The following is a 16,486-nucleotide window of genomic DNA, read 5'->3' as shown; positions in this document are numbered from 1 at the left end:
GGTTCTTTAACACCTGCGTATCAAGTCAGGGGCACACCACGGCGTTATGTAACCTGCTGTGCTATAGCTCTCAGCCAGGCACAGAGCGCCACCCACACTTTTGAGAGAGTAAGATGTATCGTCTGTCTGTGAGACAACTAAGAATACTGCCTCCCTGGTCTGTTCTTAGACTCAGTGGAAGAATATTGTTATTTGTGAAATGTATAGATCACAAGCAAACAGCTTATATAAAGGTGAGGATGGAGCATGAGTTGAGCTTGCATAACAGCCAGCAGGGTTTGTGTTTTGAAGACAGCGGTTCCACGTGTGGCACAGTGGTGAGAAAAGCTGCTTGTTACATAAAGATCTATTTCAAAGTTCAATTGAATTACTCTTTTTAAATTAATGACTGTTTAGATTAAAGAGTAGATCTCAGGAGGATCAATGAGGATTCTTACTTAAAGCAGCTTTATTTGTCTGCTTCATGCTGACGCAGCCGAAAAAACACTAAAACCTTTGCTGCGGGATTTTAGAGGCTGTTAAATGTATGCACGTGTAAAAGGCATCTGGCCACTGTTAATGTTTGCTGCTTTGTCTGAAGTTATTATCTGTAAAGCCTGAGGCTCAAAATAACTTATTTAAATGCACTTACTTCCCCCACAGTGTCAAGCATATGCAAAAAATGCCTCTTTATCTTACAATATGCATAAATTGAAGCCATTTTAAAAGGAAATCCTGGCTAAATATAGCTCAAAATGGTAAAGATGTGGAAAAAGCTAATTTCCCCTGTGCATTCATACCGAATGACAAATCAATCCATCCCACAATCCTCTGGATTTCTCTGGGTGACTCCCACCATACATTCAATCTGCTCTTTTTCCCCATCTTATCTGCTGCTCACAATGAAATCCTACTGATTTGTTTGCTGCTTATCAAGCAGAAAATCCCATCAGAACATATGGCTAATAATGACACCTTGTCTGTCTGTTGAATCAGTGATAGATGACCTTTCTATCTTTAGCGACTCCCTGCTGCAGCCGCACTCTGCTGTTTCTAATCTTAGCCCCTGACACTGTTCAATAATGCATCTCCCCATGCACTCCCATCTCTCCACAAATGTGTTGTCGGGGAGTTATTTCAGCGGAAAATAATACAGGGGGAGGAGCAGGTAGGGACCTTTTACTGTACTAGGAAGAAGAAAGCTGGGAATGGCCATTTTTATCATCTTGGCAGCTGAAATAAAAGAACAGACTGAAATCCTCTGCCACCCACTCGTTGCTTTCTTATTCCTTTGTTTGGATTTTTCATCCCTCCCCTGGATGGCATAGTTAGAGTTTCTATTTTAACTCACTTTGTTGATGAAGCATCCTGAGTGGGAAATGGAAACCCTAATGCCAACAGGCGTTTATGCGTCATAGTGGTATTCTGGGGATACCTTTCAAAATTTGTGAAATCATTTCCTAAACCCTGGTGTAGAAAGCGTTGGATGAGACATCAGTGCTGTGAGTCAATGTCATAATCTCAGATATCCCAAATAAACTATCTCCTGTCACCTGAGAGCAGCAGCGTAATAAGGTTTTCTCATTCTTGTGGCTCACAAAGAACATCTGACTGATACCAAAATAGTGGAGGCGATCTCAGATCTGTTCATCTCACCAGCAGAGAGTGGTCTGTTTCTAAAAATAGCCATGGACTCTGTGTAAAGCACATACAGCTCTGTGTGCAATAGTGAAATCCCCCTTTAGTGTGTTGCTAGGGAGAAACCAGGATTTCTGCAGGAGGACTCTATTGTCTCAAAGATACAGAGAGTTGTTGCTAAGCAACTCAATAGCCAGGTCAATAATACAGAGGATGGTCGTTTTCACTGGGGCTTTGGAAGTGATTTTCCGTTTCATCTGTTTAAAATGTGATAGTATAAGAGCTCCGGGAACACTCTGTCCCTCGATTTGTTTATCAAAGAGGCGTGAAGCAAAGGAGTCGTGCTGGGCTGTTCCCTACCTGATGAGATTTTAAGGTAGTGGCATAAAATTGGCCTGATTTGATCAAAAACTGCTATGATAAAAAGGGGAACCTCACAGAGAAGGAAAATAAAAACAAAATCGAAAGAAACTGAGCCTACTTAATGACTTTGTTCAAGACTACATTTGTGTTTTTTGTGTTCTATTTTTAATCTTACTTCTCAGAAGAGGGGAGTCAAACTCTTGAATTATTGCTCATGCTATTTCGGGATGTCTAGTCATGTATGCATTATTTTCAGAGTTGGAAGAAGTACTGAGATCTTTAACTGTGGTAAAAGTAACAATGCCACAGTGCCAAAATACTCTGATTCAAGTCCTGCATTCAAGTACTAGCATCAAAATATTTTTTTCAGGTAATTTTCTTGTTATAAATTTATTTTAAATTTTTCTCTTGTTGGCTTATTTTCAGGTAATTTTTTAGCTACTAAAGTTACTTATTGTAACTTTTTACTCATATCTTGCTAACTTTGGGGTTATATTTGACTTTGTGTCAGTGCAGCCAGCTTTCTCTTCTCCGTCAATGTTGTGATCTAGAAAGAAAAAAATCTAAGACAAATGCTGATTACATAATGCAGTTGATGCTTTTTCTGTTTTGATGGTGGCATCTGTTGTTACACAAATGTGGTTTTAAGCTGGTTCAAGTCCCACTGAAATGGTATTAACAGGGCTTAGACCACTGATGGTTTTATTAGCTCTTCAATGCCCAGTGGTACACACACACACACACACACACACACACACACACACACACACACACACACACACACACACACACACACACACACATCAGGCCATGTGCTTTGTGGGTGTCCAGGTCTCAGTTCGTGTGACCTAACTTTGATCTCTTCCAGGACAGAACTATAAAGTGTCTGGTGTTATCTCGGGTGATGGGATAAATAGAGTCCTGCTGCGTGGCGGCATTCTGCCTCTCTGTCCTTTCCACCTCTGGAGGTGTGCTGTAGAGAGTGCCACATGCTGGCTCAGGGCTGAGCTCTGTTGTGCAGCTCACATTTATTATTTATACAGAGTGAATGAATAGTTCACATGTACACACGACTCCAGGAATGCATTTGATTTTGGAGACCTTTTGGGTGCTTTGATGGTGAGGGAACTTGGCAGCTTGAAACAAATGTGTGCTATTACTGTAAGTCTGGTGTGAATATTTAAACTTGGACATTAGAGAAAAGAAATGTATCAGATCATAAAATAGGCTACAGTACTTTTTTCCAGTTATTTCATTCCCTGTGTTAAATATTTTTCTCCTTCCTTAAAAATGCAAGTGTGTTTTAGGGACTATTTGGCATGTCAAACAATTTTTTAATCACTGGGTAGAGACTTGTGTTTTTCATTTTAACTTAGGGGACTGACACACAACTTGAAATGGTTTTATTTTGCATTTATTTTTAATACTCCCCTACCCATCCCAAATCATCATAAGTCTAAAAGTAAAAGCAAGTTCCTCGACGGCAAGGAACAAAAAGATCGTTCGGATTCACATCCAGCTCAGAGGCTGTTTGTTTATAGGATGAGGTTTCATTCATAAATACCTGATATCTGGCTGATAGTTTCCCTGTTTGTTTCCTGATGCTTCAGGAGAAACAAAAACCCACAAAACGTAGTTTTTAGGTTGGCAACACTCTTTACATTCTGTACATATTCTAATGTTTTTTTAGATTTTCTATCCCAAATCCTGCTGGTGGAGTTATAAAGGCATGTTTTCTTTAAATATCTCCAAAATCACACCATTTTTCGTTACCTGAACCTATAAAAATTGAATTATTCGATGGACCTTTAACACAAAGTTTCTATTGGTGCAGTCAGGGGGTGCGGATTTCTTCTTCATCATTAGTTAAAGGTCCACACAATAGATAAATCACAAAATTTTCAGTTTACTTTCACAAAAAACACATTGGCTAAGAACACAAAGAAATAAAACATTGCAATAATAAACAGAAATAGCACTTCAAAATAAAAGCTTGATGCCAGAAATTCACTGTAATGAAAAATAAAGTGTATTTTTTAGAAACTTGACACGTTTTCTAATCACCTGCTGTCTATTCAGAATGAACCTGCAGCCCACTTTTGGTCCACGACCTACCAGTTGGGAACCACTGCTCTAACACACAATTTTTAAGGAGAATTGCATTTTGCTTAATTAGCTGTCTGCCTATATTTAAACTCATATGCTGTTTTCTCGTCACATTGGCTCTAATATTGCCTACATTTTGTTTGAATATATATATACAAAAAAAAGAAAATCTAATTAGCCTATTTATGGTCACTCAGGTAGTCTCAAGAAAAAATATTTAATTTCATGATTTAAAGAAAAAAAGTCATACCCCAGCCACCTATTTCTCTGATAAATACATTACAGTGTGTAATGTGGCTAAAAATAAAACGAGCTTGTGCAACAACGTGGGTAACGAGAGTGTGCCACTAGCACAGCAGGATGAGGTTGGGGATGCCTACTAGGCTCCGCCTCCTGCACATTATGCATGCAGTAACCGGGGAAACTAGGGGAGTCGCGCCCCAGCAGCCCATCACGACCCAGTTGAAAAGCGCCTGTAGTGTAGTCTGTGCCTCATAGTAGAGAGGAGTACCCGAGCTGCTGCTGCTGCTGCGGCGGTGTAGAGTCTAATCAACTCGGTAGCTGCACCTGAGATGCAGCATCTTGACATCGAGAAATAATTTGGTGGAGGATTCTCAAACCAGAGAATTGCGCTTCTTCGATTATTCCAGATGTGGGGAGCGCCTCTGCCCAAGCATCACAGCCGCGGTTTGGATGCGAGATGGAGACATAGGGGATTCCTCTCGAGAAGGCACAGTGAAGAAGCTACAGCCGGTGTAAAAAGGACAGGAGGACAGGGACAGTTGGAGTCAAAATGGTTCAAAACGTGGTTTTGGTGTTTCTCCGCAGGAGGCTGAGCCAGAGACCTAATGTGGAGGAGCTGGAGAGTCGGAACATCTTGAAACGTAAGTTCAATTACCGTCTCCAAACTACCGTCTTTCCATCCAGATGTTCCTATTTATAATACAGAATAAATGTGAGAAAGATCTGAACCCCCCACATAAACCAGGGCAATATGTCGCATTAATGATTGCACAGTTTGCTCAGTGTAGTACATTATTCAGGAGCAGCAGAACGTTTGAGTGCACATTTCTCCTCACTTTGTTAGATGTGGTTGTATAAAGACCCTGGCTATGACTTACATGTTTTTACACCAAATTAAATAACATTACAGATGATCGATTTATTTTCGATAATCATTTCAATTAAATATTACCCTGTTGTGACTATATATATTTATATATATATATATGTGTGTGTGTGTGTTAATGTTGAAGGTTTATGTAGTGAAAATGTGTAATTCGGCTGTTTTTTTTTCCCCAGAGAGAAACGATCAAACAGAGCAAGAGGAGAGGAGGGAGATCAAACAGCGGCTAAACAGAAAGGTACATTGTGTGATTGTGTGATTTTTCATATATTTAAAAATTGTTCCCGATAATAAAACCAAATCACCATTAACTAAGGGACTGTTTGTTATTTATGAGAGGGGAGGGGGTGGTGGATCTAAGAAGGGAGTTAAGTATCTTGATTTGGCTTTGAGGAGGGACACTCAACTTTAAATGAACTTTTTTAACATTTATTTTAAGTGTCCTCAGAACTTATGGCTATTTATGGTGGAGGGAGGGTCATGCAATTTCCTTTAGTCACTCAGGGAGGTTCAAGGAAAAATATTTGTAGCTCCGGGAGGGTCATGATATTAAAAATTGAACAAAAGTCACAATCCAGTCAACCTACTCGGATAAATAAAGTAGGCTACAGTCCCTAAATGAACACTGTGCAAAAAGCACATGGACTTTTACAGCAGCCTGCTGTAAATATGTCTCTATTTTCTTGCGTTCCAGCTCAACCAACGGCCCACAGTAGACGAACTACGAGACAGAAAGATTCTGATCCGCTTCAGCGACTATGTGGAGGTGGCCAAAGCTCAGGACTATGACAGGAGAGCAGACAAGCCCTGGACTCGGCTCTCGGCAGCTGACAAGGTGTGTATTTGTGGGGAACACAGAGATATTAAACGGTGAAGAAATAACAGTCATGTATGTTGACCTTTATGACCTCCCTGTCACTAATGATTTGGACTTATCACCATAAAGCAAGTTCACCATTTAGGCCAGACTGATAATTCTGTAACCTATTTCTTAAGATTATATGCATGGTAGATGTTATAATCTAATCTCAGCAAATCCCCTGTTCTCTTTATGCTGATTATAGTTCCACTTCCTCCTGCTGTCACTTTGCTGTCCAGAGGTTGCGGCACCCTGACAGCTCAGGATGTTCTTTTGGATTTGCTAATGTTGTTTTTCCTCTTCCACAACAGGCTGCAATCCGAAAAGAGCTCAACGAGTTCAAAAGCACCGAGATGGAAGTGCATGCCTCAAGCAAACACCTAACGAGGTCAGTATTCTTTATGTCTGTGTGTAGTTTGTGTTTGGGAATGCATGCATGCTCTATTCTGGGCTGTTGTGGTCTAAATTTAGCTCTCCTTGCTCATCCAGAGAGCACTGAGGAGCTAAAGATAGATGGGAGTGCTTGTGAAAGTGGGGGCAGGGGAGGTTGTCCTCTGGAGGGCTTGTGGTGCCGAGCAGAGAGAAATGATAAAATGCTACAGCGTCCTTGGCTAAGCATGTTTGTAACGCAGAGGTCTTTGTTGTAAGCTGTAACAGTGACCCAGAGGGAGGACTGAATGCGAGCCCCTCAGCGCAGTTAACAACTGTGCTAAAAATAGCCTCACAGAACTGCTAATAGCTGCAATAAAAGCTGGATGTGATGACAAAGACACCAACATGTTTTGTACCTTTCTCCTTTGACACGTTTCTCTGCATGTTTGTGTCTCCAGGTTCCACCGGCCGTGAAAGCGGGGAGTTTCTTCTGTGAAGAAATGCTGAGCCTGGAAATTTTTTCTGAAGCTGCTTAGCGGTGGACAGTTCAAAGAGCCTGGAGCCTTTTCGTCTTCAGCGTGTCTTTAACATTCTTCCAGCACCCTCGACTATCATATCATCTGTATGAGTGCAGGGGGTGTGGGAGAGAAGATGACGGTAATGTTTGCGACAGTGTGTCCTGGAGACCACTGAACGTCGCCATGTGGGAGCTGGCTGCTGGAAGGGGACTCTGGTGGAGCCTCTGACTCTCAGGATGAGAGCGGAGGACAAAAACAATCTTGTCATTCAGTCAGTGTTGGTTTTTTTGTACTATTTCATGGACTCCTTTGACAAGGCGGTGTGAATCCGTGTAGTGGGAAGAAGTTGTGCATGTGACCAGCTTCACCTTTTCTTAACTGATGAATAATGTGTCACTTGGACTGTGTAACGACTGTGCAGTCTAGGGGAGGTGGTATTGGGGATGAATTTGATATTAACTGTACATACAGTATGTCAATCTGAATGGGACCGTCAATGTCTTCACTGAAAAGAGAAATACCTTTGTAAGCACTACTTGTCTTCAAAATAGAAGGTCTTTTTTTTAAGAATGGCTCCTGTCATTTTTAAACTGTTTATTTTCGGTTAACCCTTCAACACATGGATTGACATTAGTTTTCTTGTGTTGCATTGACACCTTTCACCAGCATTTAAACTCTAAATGATTTTCCTAAAAAACGCAGTTAAAAAAACAGAAGGAGCAACTTGGCAAGAAATTTACCAAAAAAAATAGTGAAATGTGACAAAAAAACAAAAACTGGACATTTTTTATCATTAAAAAAAAACAAGAGGGAAAATGTTCAGACAACTATATTTTGTATAATTCTCTTAATTTTAAATTATGCTCCAGGAAAAAAAAAAAAAAAACAATTTCCTTGAGGTCCCATGTTTTTGAAAGAAATCAAGCCAGTTTGCTCCATTTTCAAATGGCTAAGAAACAGAATGAAGTGGAATTTAAACAATTAATAGATTTAACTTTTAAAATATTTTTCTTTCAGCACTTCAGTAACCTACAAAAATAAATGAGGAATTTGTATTAAGATTATCAGAGAAGCCAGAAAGCTCATAACCTTCACTTACATTCAATAAACATCAAAAGTGAGTCAGAATAAATCAAACTCAGCCGCATGAAATCAAAGCACATCATGGAACAATCAACACTTAAGTCAAACACTTCAAAATGAAACGAGCACAGCTGACGTACGCAGCTCAGCGAGCATCATGTGGTGAAATAAACAACTGGGTCTATAGTGGAGAGACCTTTGGCAGCTGTAAACGAGGCTCCATCAGGGGAAAAACAAAGTGTGCAGACATCTCCCCTCTTGTTTAAATCCTTTCACAACATTGTCTGAGTCATGAACTCTCCCCAGACTGTACGTTACATTCAGGATTTCAGATGAGGATTGTAGTGCTGACAGAGTGAAGGACACTGAGTGAAAGCCAGCGTAGTTGTTGTGGTCTGTTCCACACTGAAGAGCCACCTGCGTGGCGTCTACTCACCATCTCACTGAGGAGTCTGTCCTGAACTGACTTCATGTCTTTTCTCAGTAGGCACATCTGAAAACAGCACACAGAGCAGCAGGGATTTTAGAGCGGTAACACAGGATATGACACATTCAGGACAAGCAGGGGACGAGTTGACACATTAGACCATGAGATAAGCAAAACGTTATTCAGGCCACCCAGCAAATAATCATTGGACAGACAGGTTGACAGGCAGACGTGACATGCTCTACTAAAAAAAAAAGATGAACTGTGAATGAATGTTCTTCATTCATAGCCTCCTGAGCTTCAGATTTACACAGCTAATTACAAATCTAACACTCAGGCAACACAATGGAGCACAAATTAGATGTGAGCTGTGAACTTTAGGTCTGAGGATCACACCTGGGATGAGAATAATCTCTCCTCATACTCCAAACTGTGACACACGTTATTCTGGAGGGCTTTCTTCAGCGTCTCATTTCTGGAAGGAAGGAAACAGACGATCACACAACCAAATGAGGGAGAGACGAAGAAGGTGAGAAAACACATGAGCTCAAGGTAAAGGACAAAATTAACTAACTACGGCTTTAAGGGAAACAGGGGATACATTTATTAACATTAAATACATCATTTCTTTTAAAAAGTGCACTTAATGTGGAAAAAGATTTCTGGTTTACTTGACACAATAACAGTACTTGATGTGCGACGTTCTCAACAATTTGAGAGTCAACCATCGGCCCCTTCTCTGGATCTCAGTGATTCAGAATCCAACACAATGTCTGGTAAAGGAAAACACCTAAGATGAAGTCAAAGCCACAATAATCTTTTGGTATAGCCATTAACTATGAACTAAATAACCTGGGTATAACGAGACGGCCCTCTGCAGTCGGGGCAGCAGAGCCTGACTGTATAATGGTAGTGATTATTGCTGTGGAAACATCAGTGAAATCAGTTTAGTCATATGAAGAAACGCCGGCCACATCCTTCCAAATATAGCTTGGTGTGCATATCTAGCTTATGATGATAAGCCTGAGGAAGAACTTATTCTCTGAGATGTTCAAGCTTTTTAATCCATGTTCCACAGAATAAACAAGTGTGTTATTCAACCTTTCACAGAATACTTGGGTTTAAGCCTGTGGGAACTGTACTGATCAGAGTGTGGCAGGAAAACAGCATCAAACCAACAATATGGCTCTTTCAGTGCTCTCACACACACAAACACACACGGGCCTTAAGTTAACCTCATGCCTTCCTGTTCCTGGTAAGAACGGAAAGCCACAACCTGCTTTTTCCAGTACATCTGTGAGAGAACAGAGACTATTCACTGATCAGAAACTGGGTAAATCAACATCAAGAAAACATTATATTTTCAGGGATCACACATTTTTATTGCTGAATTTTCATTGCTTTTCCAAAACATTTCACCCCATTATGTAAGTAGTTGAATACTGGTAGGCTTATATAGCGATACTGCTACTTAACTCGCCTTTTAGAAATTGCTGCTACTAATAAGCTACATATGCCCACAGCTGATAGACCACTCCAGCACATACAAGTACTTTCCTAAACATCAACACCATGCAGGATAGAAAGATCATATAGGTGTCAATGCCGCTGCGGTCTGATTATAATTTGGAAAAGTTTTGTTTCTTGATAACTTGCTTCTTTCATAGACATTTGTTTTATGACCTTGCCTGGACATGAGCGCACATGATACCTTAATGAATCAAAGCTGGGACAGTGGGCAGATATTTCTCACCCGAATATATATATATATATATGTGTGTGTGTGTGTGTGTTTTGGCCCCTTAATCTTGGCCCCCTGATCAGCCTTGGCACTTTGATCAACATTATGACAATTGTGTGTCTTTCCTGTCTTGAATGATTAATGCCCCATTTCCTTTCATTTGCATACAGTCTGATTCTGCATGGGTGTTTCTCTCAGGTGTGAATGCAAATTCCCCGCCCCCACAAACCTTTTGTTTCCATTCTGTCTGATCGCTTCCTTCCCTTACCCCTTGATCACTACTATTTATATACATACTGCCTAATCACTTATTTGGTTTACTGTGTAAAAGTGTTTCCATTTCACTTGATGTGGGTTGGCTTACTGATTTAGATCCACTCTGTGTCAAGTGTCAACAGCGGTGGAGTGGACAAAGGAGATGGACCTGTTGAGGGTCGACACTGCTGGATTGGACTTATCTGGAAACAAATAAAGGAATGGAGAGGGACAGAAAGTGATGAGAAAATAATGGGCAAGAAGAAATATGGCCACTCATTTAGTCGTTATCTAATCACCACGTCTGTCATGGATTCAGGACAGTAGAATGACAGACATTTTCAACAATGCATTAAGAGGCACAGATGAAGAGCTGCAGTGCTATTATCTGCTCTGTCTGGACTTAAATGGGTCATTTTAATCAAGTTGCTTAACCATTTAGAACACCATGTGCAATTCCAACAGTTTCTGCGTAATTACATGACACATTTATGAGGGAAAGTTGAATCTCTTCACACTCAAGGTAACACACACACTCCTGAGAATGGCTTGGTAAAACCTCCGTCCTCTATTGTTACCCCTAACAACTGTTAGCTGTTGAGATTCAATGTAACCAAACTGCTTAAAGAGCAAACCCCAATGATCAAAAATGATTGTTTACTGGGGGAAGTGCTACTTCTTTACTTTCTCTGCCCACGTTTTCTCAGCTGGCCTGGGAATTTCAACCAGCAATGTCTAGGTCACATACCTACTTCCTTAAATTCTAGGTTACTGATTATGAAGGCCTTCAGTCATCTAATAACTCACACCTCCGTTCATATCACTCCAGTGATTCTCACGCGACTGTTGAGTGACGTCAATGACTTCCATGTGGTGTAAAGGTGTGTGTGAATCACTAAAAGATGTTAAATACCAGAGAACTCCCCACCAGTCACCAGAACTGGTGAAGACTCTGAGGTGAGCAGTTAAACATTTTGAAGATTATTAAGTCCAGTTGTAAGTGACCATATATCCATATCCACATATGGCCATGAGACCTACATAGGGTGTCATAGAGATGCTGTTTTACCTCTGCTGCACTCAGTCCAGTGGGAGCACCGGGTGCAGAGGTTTGACCTCTGGGGGTCAGTGAAGTGAGAGAAGGGATGGTCTGGCTTATTTATTTTTTATTTTTGTAGTATATTTATGGGAACTTTTGCAAAAAAGCAAGTAACTTAAACATCTGAGCGGAAAGCCAGAGGATGTTCACAAAAAAAGTAAAGAAAAGTAATGTAACCAGTGAATCTTAGTAATATTTTTTTCCCTTTTTTGTATTATTTATTTATTTGCATATTTCTTTATTCACTTGGTAGTTTTTATTATTTAATGGCAAAAAATAATATTGGTTACTTATATACTACTTACTTATAATATTGGAAGTTTTATTTTTTTGCATGGTTACGAAGTATTACAACAGCTCCTTTTTCCACTGCAGAAAGATAAGTTTGCTGCTGAATTTATACCCTACACTCTGATGAGGGGTCCTTCAATCAGCTATGAAGGTGACTGCAGAGTGATACGGAGTGGGAGTGGGTAGGGTCTGGTTTTGTAAAGGCCCATAGTCTTCGAGCTGCGCTTCTTTTCTTCACTGTAGAAAGAGGAGGGCCTAAAGTCTCCCTTACTGCTGACTGTAAAGTGAGGTTTGGGTAGCATGCGGATTGTCAAGGGGGTGTCCTTGCAGGGAAGGTCGGGGGAGGCAGGGAGTGGGGATCCCCGCGGGGTGAGGCTATGGGAGCAGGTCAAACCCAAGGTTGGGGCTGACCTCTCAGCAGCTGTGAGGGTCCAAAATAAGCACAGATGTTTAAGCAGCTGGCCTCAGAAATTGCACAGGGGGTAAAAGGTCAATATATACATGCTTTTCTACATATCACTTTACAGTTAAGAGTTGGGGAGCAACAGGGACATTTATGTAACAGTTTTAAAACTTTCTGTGTAAAGGTGAGAGTGAAAATGCATCTAATGTTAATGTAGATTAATACATGTTTCCAGGGGGTTGATACAAAATATCAAAATAATAGTGAGCAGGTTAAGTGAATGCTTTAGATACAATAGGTGCAATTATTTGAGTTTTAGGTAAAGAATATTTTTTGTACCTGCTTGTGCTGGACAAATTCAAATCTTCTTTCTGGCCTTCAAAATAAAAGTGATTATTTGTCCGTTTTTGACAACAGATCTTCACTTTTAAGGGCACTTACGGACCTGACTCAGGGGCGTATTTGGGGAATGGCCTGGGGTGGCACAAGTTACCCCTGAAATGTGATTGGCAACCCCAGGTGCCACCTCATAATGACTGGTTGTCTGCCTAGTCAGTTTGAAATGTTTGATGAGTAGACAAAATTTTTGTTTATGAGGTAATTCAGTCTTAAACCTGAGAGGCAGTAATGTGCCAAAGTAGTGGCTTGTCTGCCAAAAGGACATAGAAGAGGAAGAAGTTTTGTTTTGATTTGCAGCAGTGCTGCAGAGCAGAGCAGAGCTTTATTTTACATTTGTGTGGTCTCACTCTGTTGTGGTGTGATTGGTTGTCAATTGATCTTTTAAACTAAACTATAAACTGTAATTTAAGACACTGCACTGTTAGTAATTAAAGTAGATACATGGGTAGTAGAGAAACAAAATGATAAATTAAAACTGCGTGTGCCCGCAGCAGTGCTCATAATTCGCCCCTGTAAGTCAGTGCCCCAATTTGGCCACCCCAGTGAGGGAAGTCTGGACTCGCCACTGACCTGACTGAGAGGAAGTCAGGCCCACCATCAACCTGGATATTCTCCAAAGGCAGACCCCTGATTTACACTTGAGCTACACAGTATTGCTACAGGAAGTAAAAACCAAACATTATCTCGCTAAACATCTTTTCAATGATGAAAACACATTTCAAAAATGTCAAAAGGCCTCTCAAGTAATATATGTGGTCATTGTGATGGAATTAACAAATCATTTGTCCCACTGTGAAACACTGACTATTGAAAAAAAGTAAAATTACTGTAATCTAATGGCTGGTCTTATGTCTCATCCTCTCGATCACAGGAGGGGACGGACAGAAAGAGGACTGGGGGGCAGCCCAGGAATTAATCTATTCATCTGTTCACGGGTATGGACGACATTTTTCTTCTTCAACTTTGCTGAAGTTTCTCGAAGAACATTCTCAGACAGTGTTTCTTTATGATACTTGATTAAGCACATAAGTACCATCTTCGCATTTTTAAAAAATCTTTTGATGTCTAATTATATACAGTATGCTGTATCTAGATATGTTGATAGATATGTTCGTGATGTTTCCTCTACCTGCCATTCATTAATGTCATAACATTCTGCGTTGAAGAGCTTTTTTTCCATGCATTGTTATTTGCAGAATTTAACAACCATTTTTCAGATAAACCTTATATTATCAAAAGTGTTTAATAAAACACACTGTTTGTATATGTGGATCACTCAGAGAAGGTGTTATTCCTCTTCTTTACCTCTGGAACCTCTAAACAGGCTTTCTAACTCTTCCCCTGCTGGCCTTCAAAATACTTCTGTGGGCAGACAAACCAAAGAAGAATTCAATATCTCTGCAACAGCCTGCTATTAATACAGTCATGATGTTAAAATGATTTGTATATCATACAGAGCTCAGTAAGGGTAGAATAAGATGATGTGTGGACTATCAACAAGCTGAGAAAAGTTCTTGATTATTGTCTGCCAAAAGACAATTTGATTTCCACCTCTTGTTTTGCTGCCAATGTAATTTTGTTTCAAAAAGCTCTAAAACCAGTTCATGATGCTCGGAGCATCATGCATCTGTCAATGGAGTTCCCTGTGAGCTCTGATGTAGTTCACATTTATTCAATTTTTTTTTATTTCATCATTTGATGCAACAAAAAAACATGCCCACTCGCCAGATTTGTTACCTCATAAAATGATGTAACATATGAAAGTCAATACCAAAGTTTGATTGTGAGTATGCAGAGATATGGATGTTTTCTGATATAGTCACACTTACGGATGCTTTGTGGTATAGATAATCACTTGGTTGTAATAACATGAGGTATAAACTTTGTGGCCTCTACTTTGGAGGTGGCTGCCTGTGCGGACTCTGACCTCCTGCTATGATGGTTGCTTTCTATGTTCATATAACTTTTGGTTGTTGGTTTGCTGGCAAGCTTTTTCTTTGTCACTTGATCTGCCTTGTGAGTTTTCAAAGCCTTCTTCCGATGATTAGTGGAGGAGGACTATTGTTATGCGGACAAAGACACTATGATTTTAGACTATTTCTAACAACACTATAATTAACTGCCATTTTTCGTAAATAGAAATGTTGCTGCACTTGCGATGTGGAATCTGCCCAACACAAATTTTATGTATCATACTTAACTAAATACCCATGCTGATGTCAAACCAAGTGTTTTCAGGTATTTGTCTTTCAATGAAGTAATACCTATCCCATTCACTTGTTAGGGATTATATTTATCTCTAAATGGCTCCAATAGTTTACAAAAATATCAACTCAATTTGCTTGACATTTTCACCTAGCAATACATTAAGTAAGAGAGAGATCAAGATTATGTGTGGAGAGGAGTAGCACACTCTACAAGGTGTTTTATTATTCAGTAGCGTTTGGATCCAAGGTGTGGTTTGCCTCTTTAGACACCATGTTTGTCCAGAGCTTACTGTACTGCAACTGAGTGACAAAATACATAACACCTCTTACTGGATGAAAGATGGTATAATTATTTGTTGTGGAGTGAAGGTGTCTGCTCCACATGCTGACTTCTGTCACACTGATGTGTAGCATTACTTTATATACTTCATAACAAAACACCAAAATCTGAAGTAGTTTGGGCAGATACAACTTATTTTCTTCAGCAAAAAAAAACACTGAACTCCCTTTGCTAGGCCCCCAACAAGTCCCCGTGTACTGACATGCGTTGCTCTGCAGGCACTGGACTGAACTCAGTCTGAACTGTTTGCATTGGTTCATCAACTATTGTATTTTTTTGCCTGTTGGGTTACTTGATACACTAGGGAACTGGACTGAGCATATCATATATTTTCCACAGCACATATTTTCACATTCATGTGTTTGCTTTTTCCGTGCACTGACGTAAAAGTTTATGGTGTCTGTTGCTTGATTCTTTTTATTTTTTGTCTTTATTTGCCCTGGAACTGAGGCACCACACTGTATCAAAACAGCTACCAATAATAATAAAGACATGGCATGTGCATACACAGAGGAGCAGTAACTAGAAGGCAGTGTTTCCCTGATATTGATTTATTTGTGGTGGCCCACCACAAAACCAAGATTTACAGTCATATATTGATTTTCTATTGTATTTTTTTGTTTGTTTGTTTACTATTTAACAGCAATATCTGATTGGTTACGTGTCAACACTGAAGGCTGCTGCTCTTCTGATGGGAATGTCAAAAGTATGGCAGTAGATATTACTAAAGTTGTTGAATCGCCTATGCTGAGGGTGCAAAACAACAAAAAAACAGAGCTTCCACTGTTAAAGTTCTGCTGTAGTAATAGCAGGTACTGGATGTTACTTCTTTAGTATGAGTATGTGATCAGCAAGGAGAAGAAGCAGGAGGGAAAAGGCACATGGACACAGCAAGCTATGCAATCCTATAATTCACACCAACAATTCCTCTGCTTTCAGGCTATCGGTTCAAGGCTCTTGGTAGAGGTGTCTGCAGTTCTTTGAGGCCTCCTGCCTGCTGCCTGCTGCATGTGGTCTATTGGGTTCTGCTGATCATTGTGCTGTTTAGCTGCTGCACTCTCTTTTTCCATCAGGCTTCTTTTGACTAAACAACAATGACACACAGTGGCTAACTGCAATAGTGCATCACAGGATTAAAGATATAGATTTTCTATATCTTGTCAACATGTCCTTGATAGGGAAAATACTGGTCAGCAGAAGGCTTGAACCTGATTTAGTTGGTTTTCTTGCTCTTTGCACTCCCTGATGGCCTTAACATATAGTTTCCACAGTGTTTCAGT

The 16,486-nt window shown here is 40.1% G+C and overlaps 1 protein-coding gene across 3 annotated transcripts in view; it reads left to right on the top strand.

Moving 5' to 3' along the window:
• phactr3a (phosphatase and actin regulator 3a) overlaps positions 1 to 7,531 on the top strand; it is a 43,194-nt gene extending 35,663 nt beyond the window's left edge. For all 3 annotated transcript variants that reach the window (XM_088082289.1, XM_042491282.2, XM_042491280.2), the window contains exons 9-13: positions 4,915 to 4,970; positions 5,389 to 5,450; positions 5,907 to 6,047; positions 6,383 to 6,459; positions 6,902 to 7,531. In XM_088082289.1, coding sequence (XP_087938415.1) covers positions 4,915 to 4,970; positions 5,389 to 5,450; positions 5,907 to 6,047; positions 6,383 to 6,459; positions 6,902 to 6,917 — 352 coding nt within the window. In that variant the 3' untranslated portion in view covers positions 6,918 to 7,531. The remainder of the gene's footprint in view (positions 1 to 4,914; positions 4,971 to 5,388; positions 5,451 to 5,906; positions 6,048 to 6,382; positions 6,460 to 6,901) is intronic.
• Positions 7,532 to 16,486: the final 8,955 nt, after the last annotated feature.

The sequence above is a fragment of the Plectropomus leopardus genome, chromosome 9 (assembly GCF_026936395.1).
Source record: "Plectropomus leopardus strain MGB_pleo_1.0 chromosome 9, ASM2693639v1, whole genome shotgun sequence".
NCBI classification, from domain to species: Eukaryota; Metazoa; Chordata; class Actinopteri; order Perciformes; family Serranidae; genus Plectropomus; species Plectropomus leopardus.
This window is presented reverse-complemented; position numbering and strand designations above follow the sequence as displayed.